This window comes from Sinocyclocheilus grahami, unplaced genomic scaffold (genome assembly GCF_001515645.1).
Source record: "Sinocyclocheilus grahami isolate Dianchi unplaced genomic scaffold, SAMN03320097.WGS_v1.1 scaffold233.1, whole genome shotgun sequence".
In the NCBI taxonomy this organism is placed as follows: Eukaryota; Metazoa; Chordata; class Actinopteri; order Cypriniformes; family Cyprinidae; genus Sinocyclocheilus; species Sinocyclocheilus grahami.
The window spans coordinates 1450148-1463491 of NW_015505412.1; the positions used below are offsets into that span (position 1 = coordinate 1450148).

The following is a 13344-nucleotide window of genomic DNA, read 5'->3' on the forward strand; positions in this document are numbered from 1 at the left end:
GGATAATAATTATTATAATTATAATTATTCTATAGCTATAAAAAGGTGTTACACTAAAATAATGCTATACTCTAGTTTAAATCGAACAGAGATTCAATGCTTTGCGGTTGTCCCCTGCTTGCTTGCTGTTTATTCATTCCAGTGTTTTGATGTAACGTTATCGGTGCAATTCTGCGGTTTCCTCACTGACCGCCTTCGATCTACAACTCCACTTCTCTTGCACACTCTCCAGACGTGTGGTCAGCTGACTTTGACTGAAGCAGCTGTGTGCAGTCGCGCATTCTCACAAAGCACAACCAGCACTGGCGATAGGAGAGCACGGAACTGAAAATCGCCACAGAAAACCCCTGATCCGCTCAGGACGTGCTACATTTGGGAACACGGCCATGGGTATGGACCGTACGGTATTCCTGCTGTTAATGCTGACGACTCTGTCGCCCGCCATCGAGGTAAGAATAGTGATTGTGTAATGGAGAAGGAGCTTGATTCTCCTCCATACTTTAAAGGACGGCCTGGGAGCGAAGGGGGGTAAAACGCGAAGCGAGAGCATGACACGGGTGCAGACAGACATTTTGAGCGCTGCGGGATTGTCAGTGGCGTATTCCAGCAGGATCATGGTTCTTTCTAATGCAATGGGTTTTCTTTGCCATCATTGTTTTAAATCAATAAAAAAGTGTTGGGTGGAGGCTACTGGTGCAGCAGGATCCTCGGTTTACATAAGTATTAGGCATAACATAACAGACGAGCTTGAGAAAGTGATACATATCATTGAGAAAAGACGTGCATCATTCTGGCATCTTTATAGGAAAGCATTAACTTGTTTTTATATTTGGGAGTCATCTGCTCACCTTCATAAAAAAACATCAGATTCACATTCGCTGGACCTGCTGATAAAGAATTGCACGGTGGAAAATGCTGATATGGCGGCTTTATGTTGCTGTACCCGTTAAGTTTTTATGTTTGAACAAACAAATATGGATAAGAGGACATGAACTCGTGTCATGCAGATGAGGCTGGTGAAATCATGTAAACCGTGACTGACAGCTCTTTGTCAACGAGGCATGTATTAAAGAACGCAGTCCCTCATCACTTGCAATATATACACAAAATAAAGAAACATACACCATACTGCTGGTTTGCACGATTGCATTGCTCCATTTTGGGCGAATAAATGCTGTGACAGCAATCCGAAAATCATTCTCTCTGCGGCGCCTTTGCGCATCTAATATTTACACGTGTTTATGATGGGATTTGTTTTGCATTTTGGGGATGATTGTTAAAATGCGTAAATGCTGTGGGACTGGTTCATGGTGGAGAGATTTTTTTAAGGAATATTACATAAAGATGTTAGTTGACCGAAGCAAGATGGCGTCAGTGAACTGCGGCGTTTCAATTTTTTTTTATCCATACGGGGTGAAGGCAAAGATCTGCTCTGGATGGATTTAACCTGTTTCTCGCGCCCACAAACAGAAGCGGTTTATGCGTGGCATGCACAGATTATTTTTATGTTGGTACTTGCATGTTTTTGCACGTTTCTTTATTGACACCTGGTACGTTTAAACACATAATAGAGATATGTAATTCTATACTGCATTTCTATACTATAGGCCTACACATACATGTGGTGTTAGTGTTCAATGTGGCTTATGCCTATGTGATGCCAATGTCAGGGTGCAAATAAGAAACTGGGCGTTTAGGTGTGCCACCCCCATATTGAATGCATCTGAGGTAAACATAATGGAGGAGGGAATATCTTAAAGTCTGTCAAATATAGGTCAATATTAGAAACATTTCAACATTATTGTTTCAGTTACCATGAACGTTCCAATGCCAATCTGTGTATTTTTTACATCGTATCAAACAGGCCATCACAAAGAAAATGAGGTTACTATCCTGTTTTATGAAGTTACCTGATCTTAGCATATGATTCCCCTCTGGTTATTTTGTGGGCGACCAATTTGTAACGTTATAGGAAGGTTCTTCTTAGGTGTCATTTTTAGCAACCATGAACTAATGTACTCAGAACATTCTGGGAACCAAAAATTGGGACACTGCTCAAGCTTTGTCTGCTCAGATGGGTATTAGATAATGTATAATTAAAATAAATAGGTACTGTAATTGTTTTTCCACATTATTATTGATTAACATGTCAATATTATCACAACAACTGTATGAAATCATATATGTGGGTCTTAGTCCATGTGTGTTAGCTTTGAGGTCATCTGCTACTTAATTCCTACACATTGACTAAATCCATGTCAATTATACTGAAGGGATCATCAAAACTGAGTAAAAAAAGTGTGGCTTATTGTGGTAGGCAACATCTGAGTTTACTAAAAAATGACCCCTTGTAAGTCACTATATAATTTGCACACTGACTGCTGCAAGAAATAAGACCCTCAAGATTTTTTCATTAAAGGTGTCATTTGTATTTAGTGTGCCAAAACAAGCTTTGAGAGTTTGTGTTGTCACCTCTTTACTGGTCACCATATCCATGAACAAGCTGTTTTGCCTGAAAGCTCCCATGCTTAGTTTGCCTATAATTAGTCAATCTGTTTTCAGTCAGCCTCCATCTAAAAAAGGGCTTCCTTTGTTTGACTGGGAAATGTCAGTGGAACATGTAAACATGGTCGGTTTTAAATTATGTCTTTGAGTGCAAGTACAAAAACTAGCTCATTGATTTTGACAACCTTAAAAATGAAGCCAGAGCTGAATGGCTCTTGAAAGCTGCACATTTCATTTTGATAGATGCACTAATGTGGATCCTGAGCTGCTATGACAACCTGGCTGAGATTGATATTCGCAGATGATTGACTTTCGCGAATGGTTCAGCGGCTGTGTCAATATTAAAGCATTTCATATATCACAAATTGACAGTAAAATGGTAATAATCCCATCTAAACAGCACATGTAAACCGATCTATAGCTGATATACAGCTCATTGTAGAAGTTAAGACCATTTTGTGTCTAACACATGGTTTTCCTAAAGAGCTAACTGTACCGCGGCCAGCATAATTACAGTATTCTGTTTTAAATTGTCCTGCAGCAGAGGGATGCTTTATTGCACTGTAACCACCAAAGCATCTGTTAAAAGGTTAAAAAGAAAAAATATCCCTAGACAGTATCTATCTATCTATCAGTCTAATGGGACAGATGCATATTTTAGACAGCTGGCTGTAGCAGCACTTCCACTGTTTGTTATTCAGGACAAAAGGGGGAAAACACAACAGTCCCATAATTCCTCGCGCTCAGTTGAACAGACTGGGTGGGTCTGGTTTTAAGGAACCTTTGTGACACACTGGGTCGAGGCCAGGCCAAAGACATACAAAAGAGGACAGCCATTATTCTCCCTGTCTCTCTCTTTCTCACTGACTTAGTTTATGAATTGAATGTCTTCTAAATATGTTTTTCTTTAGTCTTCCACTAATTTTCAGGACCCAATTTTCTTTTACCCCGAACTCGTACTTATTTCTCATATATTTCTCTCTTTCTTTCTTATATTTAAATATCTTCCCATCCACTTCAAGAGATTAGATTTTAAGGATTTTAAGTCTGAAGTGAAGAGATCTGTAGTGTTTTATATTGTACATTATGTAACTGGCATTGTGGCTCTAAAACAATTTTTTAGAAACTATCTAAAAAATATTTGTATACAAGCATTTGTCAGATATAGAGAGTTTTTTTTACCAGTTGAGGTGTTTCCCCATTTTATTTTGAGCTCTCAGCATGTAGTTTTATATTTTAGTCAGAAAGAATTCAATTAGTTTGAAAATTCACTTTTTAGTAGTCCTGTCAAACGATTAATCGCATCCAGAATAAAAGTTTGTTTACATACGTGTGTGTGTACTGTGTATATTTATTACACACACGCATGTATATATTTAAAAAAATAAAAATGTTTTTAAAATATATCCTCTATGTGTGTATTTATATATACATAAATGTACACAGTACACATTACATAAACTTTTATTTTGGATGCGTTTAATCACGATTAATCGTTTGACAGCACTACTTTAGTAACGCACAATCTTACATAAATATGTATATATTATATATTTTACTTAATACCAGGAGATAGCTTCAAAGACGTACTTACGCCAAAAGCTTTGGTATAATTTGAATACTGTTAGCAGGGACGTCAAAAACAACATAAATGAAGCCTGCAAACTGTACAATAATAATCTTATAACAGCCACCACGTAATTTATTCACATCACAGTGCGTGCTAAGAACTCTCAAGCCAAGCACTGTTCAAAATATAGCTTAAGTGTTTATCTAGTCGACTCTCCGTTTGGCTAGTTGGGACAACATTTGGTGCAATATTGAATCATATTTGTTGAATCCCTCTTCTTCCAAACATAGTTGCTGTTTTTCCTCTTTACATTGTCATCCTTTCTCTGTCTGTAAGTCAGATTGTAATTAGAACAGTCAAGCAATAAAAAAACGTGATCTGATTACTTCAATGATCAGCTGATTAACTAATCAAGTTAATGACAGTTGATCGTATATATCAATATTTGCTGAGAAAAGCCCCTGCATGAAGACAGCTGAAGATCATAGGCTTATGTGATAATGGTTCCTCATGTTACCGCTGATTTTGGCAGGTGCCATCGGATGACTCAGTGGGCTTGTTGGCGGAGCCCCAGGTGGCCATGTTTTGTGGGAAACTCAACATGCATATCAACATCCAGAGTGGCAAGTGGGAGCTGGATCCAACTGGCACCAAGAGCTGCGTCGGCACCAAAGAGGGCATCCTTCAGTACTGCCAAGAGGTAATGAGAGAGAAAAGAGATAATAATTAGAATGAGTTCTGCTGCAGTGTCCGTGTTACTTGTCAGTAGTTACACAGATTGTAAAACCTTATTGTATCGTGACTACTTTAGTAATTAAAGTCATTTATATAATGATGAGTCCCCAGATGAGTCCTCTGCACAATGTGACTTTACTGCAGCCTGGAGTTGAACTACTGGTTTCGTCTGGCCAGAGGAGAACTGGCCCCCCGACTGAGCCTGGTTTCTCCCAAGGTTTTTTCTCCATTCTGTCACCGATGGAGTTTTGGTTCCTTGCTGCTGTCACCTCTGGCTTGCTTAGTTGGGGACACTTCATTTCCAACGATATCGTCGACTTGATTGCACAGATACTATTTAAACTGAACTGAACTGAACTGGATGATGACATCACTGAATTCTGTGATGAACTGCCTTTAACTGAAAATTGAGTGTTTACTGTTGTCACTTTGCATTATTGACACACTATTTTTCTATTTAATGCTGTAAAGTTGCTTTGACACAATCTGTATTGTTAAAAGCGCTATATAAATAAAGGTGAATTGACTTGACTTAATGACAATCACAGTAATTAATAGCCAAGGGCCTTCTGAGTATTACATATGCATGTCAAATTCTATTAAGTGGTTGACTCATATGAGTTTTTCAATGGCTGATGATATTATTTAGATAGCAGTGTGGACTATAGCCAATACAATGCCAATATACTCTACCATTCAGAGGTTTGGGGTCAGTAAGAATTTTTTCAAGAAATTAATACTTCTATTCAGCTATGGTATGATCAAAAGTGACAAAGAAATTTTTTAATGTTGCAAAAGATTTTTATTTTAAATGAATGCTGGTTTTTAATGGAGCATCTTGAAAAATATTTTAACCACTTTCATAAAAATATTAAGTAAGGAACAAAATTGTTTTCAACAATGATAATAATGAAGAAATATATATATATATATATAAAATAATACTTTAAAAGAAATGTGACCAAATTTATTAATGCTGACTGGTGAAGGGGAAAAAAGTAATTTAAAAATTAGTTTTCAGCCACAAAATGTTCATTTCAGCACATCACTATTATTTATATTTTCCACATTCTAATATGTTTTATGACTTCCCAATGAATAAAATCAAGGGATCTTTTTACTCCTCATATAACGCATAACCTGTGTTTTACTTGGAAATAGGTCAGATTATGAAAGTAAAATGGGTTGCCAATGGCTTTTCTGTTTTCTGTTCAACATCTGGTAATTGTACCCTGTCTTGACTCCCACAGGTTTACCCAGACCTCCAGATCACTAATGTAGTGGAGGCCAACCAGCCCGTCAGCATCCAGAACTGGTGCAAAATGGGTCGTCACCATTGCCGAAGTCACACGCGCATTGTGGTCCCCTACCGCTGCCTGGGTGCGTATGCGTGTTTACATAAAGACTATCCTTCAACGTGACGCTTACATCAGAGTACTCCGCCACTCCTGGGGTATTAACCTGGATTTGTGAGACATTAAACTAATGCTTTTAACTTGGCTGTTGTGTGATTTCCTATCATCCTTCTGCATCAGATAAGATGAGATTCATCAAAATACAACTTTTGCTCAGGATATTTTACCCTCCAAGGTACATATCAGAAGAAATCTATCGGAGCACCTGGTGAGCAAATGTTTGCTTTTTTTTATTAGTTGGGGAGTTTGTCAGCGATGCCCTCCTCGTCCCAGATAAATGCAAGTTCCTGCACCAGGAGCGAATGGACATGTGCGAGAGTCACCTGCACTGGCACACAGTGGCCAAAGAGGTCAGAAGTGACACCACATGACATTTACATATTCACAAAGTTTCAGAGCCACATGCAGCTTGCCAGAACAAGCCAAATCTGGCACCTATTTTAGTGGATACCCAACTTACATGCTTCTGAAAAGACATTTACTGTATGCTATGACTTGTATATGTATTTAATATCAGATTTCTTCTGTTTTTGTTAACCAGAAACAACCAGATATATCAATCCTATTTGCATGGTGCTGACAGATTATGATTGAATAGGATGTATAATTAATCTCTAGCCACAAGAGCATTCTACTTATAGCTGTATGATGACTCAGCACCTTATACCTCTATCGCTTTCGTTCTCGCTCGCTCATTCCCTGTGGCTGGTCCTCTGCAGAACTGCGGTGATCGTTCCATGAATCTCCATGACTACGGCATGCTGCTGCCATGCGGCATCGACCGTTTCCGTGGTGTAGAGTTTGTGTGCTGCCCTATGGAGGAGCAGAAGGAGTTAGACAGCGAGGAGCTGGAGGAGGCCAACTCAGATGTGTGGTGGGGCGGCGCAGAGGCAGAGTATACTGACGGCAGGTACACAAACACAAGCAGTTCTTCAAAACTCTCTTACTGACTTTTGTTACACATTATATTTTCAAGAGATATACAAATTATATAAAAAATATCAAATGGATAAATCATTTAAAGTAACAGATTTTTTACAATTTTTCTATGTCCCCCCATTTTACACAAACTCCACAAGTTTGTGTACAATCTGATGATTATGTTCTCCAGCCTGATTTGGAAAAGATGAAAGGCATCCTCTACATTTTGAGAGTCAGAATTGATGCTAAATATAGGTTGGAAACAGTGCTAGATATTTTCAAATTGAAATATTTAGTTTAAACTTTCAAATACCAAAATATTTTGCCAAATGTGCTTTTTATAAGAGGCAAGAAAATACATTATGAGTGAATTTAGGACAGTATATTGAAATTGAAAAAATATGAAAATGGCCAAAAATGTGTAAGAAAATACAAGTAACTTATTGTAAATATATTTTAAAATCTATTTTAGCTATATATATTTGGCTATTTATGTATAATATAATATAATACAACTATATCTAATGAAAAGAAATTGAAATAATATATCTAATTATTTTTGCTGTATGTGATATTTGTGCTTTATGTAGCGAATCAGCTCATGGGGAAATATGAATAATTAACCACAACTAGTTATAGTTAACTATTCATATTTTAGATCCACTGTAGATATTTAGCTGACCACTCAGGGTCAACTGTCTTGTCAATTCTAAGAACGTTAATTTCCTGGTTAAGGGAAATAACTTTCTTACTGTACAATTCTATAAGCTTGTAACGTAAATCTGCATGATTATTGACTCCGGTTATGAGTAAACAATGAACACGTCAAGTGTGATACAAGTGAAGAACATTTAACCTGAACAGAGAAGTTCACATGATCAGTGTCACCAACTTGTTTGATTAGTGCCTAAGAAATAAATATTTTCTTAAATATTTCACGTTCATATTTAATACATTTTTTCATGTTGAACATTTTTCACACTCCTATGAATCTATTCATTTTCTGGTTTCAATTCTATTTTGAGTCCCATATCTTCAGTGTAGTCTCAGAAATGTATTTGTCATCATTTATGCATCGCAGCATACTGCGAGAACAGGCCCCGACCAAACCTGAGCCTGCTGTGACAGAGGATGATGAGGATATCACCAATGAAGAAGAGGAAGTCTGGGATAACGATGAAGATGGTGACGGTGAAGATGATGACGATGAGCAAGATGATGATGAAGACACAACTGATGAACAAGACACCAGTGAGCAGACCTCCAACGTTGCCATGACAACCACCACCACTACCACAACAGAGTCTATAGAGGAGGTTGTGCGAGGTGAGATTTCTGTATGCATATATGTCCATATGTTGACATTATACATTTCAGTGGTACATTTCCAAACATTAGATCTATGAATACTAATGAGCTCATGTGGCATTTTAGGACATGAAGTTTGAACCGTCATTGTGTAGTTCCTTAAATTGGCAAAACTTGAGCAAAACCTTACATATGAACACTTAAACAAATCCATTGAGTGTCTCTTCCCCGTCAGCGGTATGCTGGGCCCCTCCTCGGTCGGGGCCGTGCCATGCCAAGCTATCCCGCTGGTATTTTGTGGCACAGACGGGCCGGTGTGCCCCCTTTACGTTTGGGGGCTGCGGGGGTAACCGCAATAACTTTGAATCTGAGGAGTACTGCATGGCTGTCTGCAGCAGCAGCGTGTGTAAGTCCAGACGTCTCCTGAGAGAAAGTTCATCTCTCCGCTAACCAGCACATCGTCTCTTTCTCACTTTCTTCGCTTCATTCGTGCCAAACTCACAAGCTCAGCAGATGGCTGGATGCTTTAGCTCGCATGGATTACAGGTCTCTGTGAGGTGACTGTATAGGCAGAGTGTCTTGTTCTTTTAGTTTAACCTCCTGCTGTCTTTTCTGAGCACTCAAACTTTTCTTTAACTCTCCATCTGTGTCTCCTGAATCTACAGAACCATGGTAAAAGAAAAATAATATTGTTGTGATTAGGCCTGTCGCAATAATCAATATATCGACTTATCGCACAATATGTGTACATGACCTCAATAATTTTTGGAGATGCAATATATTGCCCATTATATTTATATTTATGAGTGTCACCTTGTTTTTTGCATTCCACTTGCACCTATGTCTTTTGCAGCTTCTCGTACATAACGTGGTGTAGTCTAGTTCAAATTTAAAAAATGCTTCTACAAAAAAAGTTTTATCTGCAGATATGGCCTTGTTTAGGGATGTGTGTCTTTGTGCATACGGCTATCTGACTGCTAAGTAGTGATTGTGTTTCTCAGCAATAGTGTGCACCCTTAATTTACAGAGAAAAGAAGGTCAGGGGAATATCTGTAGATGGAAAAATCTCCATTCAAGTTCTTTGTCCATTTTTTCTTTTTTCTACTTGTTACTTTGCACTTTTTGTTGGACAATGTTTATTTACTATTTATTCAAGTTTTTTAATCTAATATTTTGATACTTAATTTTCATGATCTAAATATTCTTAAGAATTAAGTTTGTTGTCATTTGAAAGTGTGTAGGCACATAAGTGTGTATGGTACATGCATAATACTGAATAATCAAGAATATTACAGAAACCTCTAGAATGTTCCCATCCTTGCAAAAGCAGAAAGATAGATTTTTTTTATAAATGGAAATGCTCTCAATACTGTAGTTAGAGTCCAGAGATTTCAAGTAGATACTTACAAATTTGATAGTGTGAATGTTTGTTTGTACTTTTGTCTGTTTTGAGAACACCTGCATCTCAGTGAGTGTATTTCTTAACCTGCTGAACACTGCATTTCTCTACGTCCCTCCCCCATTCTCTCTCTCCGTTTGCGTTTATCTCTGTGTGTGGGCCAGTGATGGAGCTTTAGTCGGCCTCTGGTCAGACCGGTCTGTGGCAGCGGTTCAGTGGGCGATTTCCGCTCGGTTAAGCACAATGCTGGACTCTGTGGGAAAGTGACAGCGGAGCAGCCCTCATCCTGACAGGGCATATTCCTCGCAGCCGGTCTGGCTGTTCCCGCATGCTCGCTGTCAGAAAGTGTCACAGCAGCTTCACAGGAGCTGCTGCAGAACACGCACATGAAATACAGCTCTCACACGCTCCACACACACACACACACACAGTGGCACAAAAAAACTATTTGGATACTTGTGCCACACTTAAAAATGTCACTGCATTATAAAATATTAAACCACCTTGCATTTATTTTTTAAAAAGAAATTCACAAGCCTACTTTTCAAATAAAACAGTTTACAAAAAGACATCAGGTTTAAAAAAGTAAAACAGTAAATATACTGTTTAAAATTTATTATAACATATCTGCATGTCTTTATAAAATTAAAGCTGAGAACTCCTTACTTTTAGAATACTTTTAAATTATTGATGCACATTGTTATAAATTAGGTTCCGCATATTTATATATGTGTTTATACTAAATGCAGTCATATTCATATATTATTAAGTGTCTTAAGTGTCAAAACACTTTTTGGGGTCACTGTATATACACAGATGTACCGTACTGGATGATATTTCAGCATGAAAGCTCTTTTAACTCTCTGAGCGCACCTAAAATATGCAATATAGCAACCTTTGGCAAAAGCAATCTCACATAAATGTTTCTGTCTCTGCTAACCAATTTTAACCTGCACCTGAACTTGCTGTTCTTTCCCAGGAGTCTTTGCTCTCTTTGCCGTAAGGAAGATTCTCTGGCTCATATATATCTGGGGGGTTTTTTGGCTTTCACTGAACAAGACTTCTCACTTTCTCTAGTGCCGACCATGGCCCCGAGCCCTGCTGATGCTGTGGATCGTTACCTGGAAGCTCCAGGGGATACAAATGAGCACACCCGCTTCCAGAAGGCAAAGGAGAGCCTGGAGGCCAAACACAGAGAGAAAATGTCAGAGGTGGGAACCTGAGTAGAGTGATACATTTGCAGTGGGGCAAAGTTCTTTTACAAAAACAGGCTGGTGGTAGTAGGGCTGGACAATAGCACTAAAAACATTTGATAGCATTTCGAGATATATAGGATTCAACATATATGTTTATGTATATGAGTGTGTTTCAATGGTGATTTGTTTTAAATCATAGGAACCATCATTTCAAGTTGTAGATTTAAAAAGGTTATTGCAGAAAATAACAAAGTTCAGTTAAAATAATCAATGCTAGTTTTCCACACCATTTCCCACTTAATTAACAAGAGAGCGGACTATATTTAATCATTTTCATTAATATGCACAACAGTTTTTAGTAATAAATAGCTATCTTTACCTGTATATGTATTTTAGTCAAATATTTAAAGCATAAAAATAAAACATGGATTCCTGTGAACAGTTTTAGTGATCAGAGTTTACGTAGCGGTAGTAAATCTTTTGATATTTTAGAGAATTAGAATTGGAATTTAATTTGAATATCTTTATTAATCTGTCTATATTAAAACCTGCGTTTAACTATACTTCTGTCATGACAACTGTCGGAGGGATTGGCACGGTAATGTACATGACAATGTTAAAGGGGTCATATGATGTTGCTAAAAGAATATTGGTTACACTTTACTTGATGGGGTGTGCATAAGACTGACATGACACCTTCATAATCATGACATGACACCTACATAATCATGACATGACACATGCCATGAATATGAAGGTTTTTTATGCATGTTTATGACAACTGTCATTACGTGTCATTCGCTCAGTTATGTAATTTTTAATACAAAGATGACATTGTTTGAGATGTCTTTGTTATGGGCTATGGTTAGGGGTAAGGGTAGGGGTAGGGTTAGGTCAAATAATGTCATATTTGCATTAAAAATGACATAACTGAGCGAATCCCATTATAAACGAGGAATTTGTTGCATCCAGTGGGGACATAATTACGGATTATAATATAATAATAATAATAATGTCTGCATTTGTGATCGGAGAAATGACAAACAACAAGCGCTACTCTACACTGCTCAAAACTCGCGTTTGAATCGTCAGTGGCAAATTCTTTAAATATGAAAACGTACTTACAGTCTGTGAGTCAGAACAGCCGGCATTGTAGTCTACTCTACCAGGATCAGGAAACCGTCCTCCATAAAATGCGTTGCACACATCTGAATATTTGGGTTGTTCTGGAACAGTGTTGTAAATACAACTTATCCACTGATTTCTAGTCGTGTCCTCTTTTGGAAGGCCAAACAAAGTAGTTTCACTTTCACAACGAAACACACAGCGTCTTCACAACATGGCTGTGGCGGTGGCAGCAACAATAAAGTTATGCCTTCTTTCTTTGCGTGAACATTTGGGCGGCATTATGCAGATCTTCCCACATCGTGAAGTAGACATGTGGGGGTGTGTTTAAACGAGGCGTTTTAGGAGGGAGTGTACATATGTCTTACTAAAACATTTAAAGCATACAAATTAGACTTGGATTTCCATTAACAATTTGAGTAATGACAGAAATCGCTTACTCAGAGTTTTGAATCAGTTCAGTGAGAGTGATTCATGAAAATGTATAAACTATTTAAATGTATAAACTTGACTGCATTTCCAAGAAGTTTGTTAAAGCCTTAAAGTATAGTTATGGATGGTAATGTACAGTGGTGTGAAAAAGTGTTGGCCCCCTTCCTGATTTCTTATTTTTTTGCATGTTTGTCACACTTTAATGTTTCAGATCATCAAACAAATTTAAATATTAGTAAAAGATAACACAAGTGAACACAACATGCAGTTTTTAAATGAAGGTTTTTATTATTAAGGGAAAACAAAATCCAAAACTACATGGCCCTGTGTGAAAAAGTGTTTGCCCCCTAAACCTAATAACTGGTTGGGCCACCCTTAGCAGCAACAACTGCAATCAAGCGTTTGCGATAACTTGCAATGAGTCTGTTACAGCGCTGTGGAGGAATTTTGGTCCACTCATCTATGCAGAATTGTTGTAATTCAGCCACATTGGAGGGTTTTCGAGCATGAACCGCCGTTTTAAGGTCATGCCACAGCATCTCAATAGGATTCAGATCAGGACTTTGACTAAGCCACTCAAGTCTTCATTTTGTTTTTCTTCAGCCACACAGAGGTGGTCTTGCTGGTGTGCTTTGGATCATTGTCCTGCTGCAGAACCCAAGTTCGCGTTAGCTTGAGGCCACGAACAGATGGCCGGACATTCTCCTTCAGGATGTTTTGGTAAACAGCAGAATTCAT

General features: G+C 38.0%; 1 protein-coding gene across 2 annotated transcripts in view; it reads left to right on the top strand.

Annotated features, from left to right (window-relative positions):
- The first annotated feature begins 137 nt into the window (after nucleotides 1-137).
- LOC107597486 (amyloid beta A4 protein-like) overlaps nucleotides 138-13344 on the top strand; it is a 19632-nt gene continuing 6425 nt past the window's right edge. Inside the window, exons 1-8 of one of the 2 annotated variants that reach the window (XM_016288561.1) lie at nucleotides 138-449; nucleotides 4608-4775; nucleotides 6061-6190; nucleotides 6463-6575; nucleotides 6945-7135; nucleotides 8228-8472; nucleotides 8690-8860; nucleotides 10931-11064. In XM_016288561.1, coding sequence (XP_016144047.1) covers nucleotides 387-449; nucleotides 4608-4775; nucleotides 6061-6190; nucleotides 6463-6575; nucleotides 6945-7135; nucleotides 8228-8472; nucleotides 8690-8860; nucleotides 10931-11064 — 1215 coding nt within the window. In that variant the 5' untranslated portion in view covers nucleotides 138-386. The remainder of the gene's footprint in view (nucleotides 450-4607; nucleotides 4776-6060; nucleotides 6191-6462; nucleotides 6576-6944; nucleotides 7136-8227; nucleotides 8473-8689; nucleotides 8861-10930; nucleotides 11065-13344) is intronic. The other variant, XM_016288562.1, reaches the window with a different exon arrangement.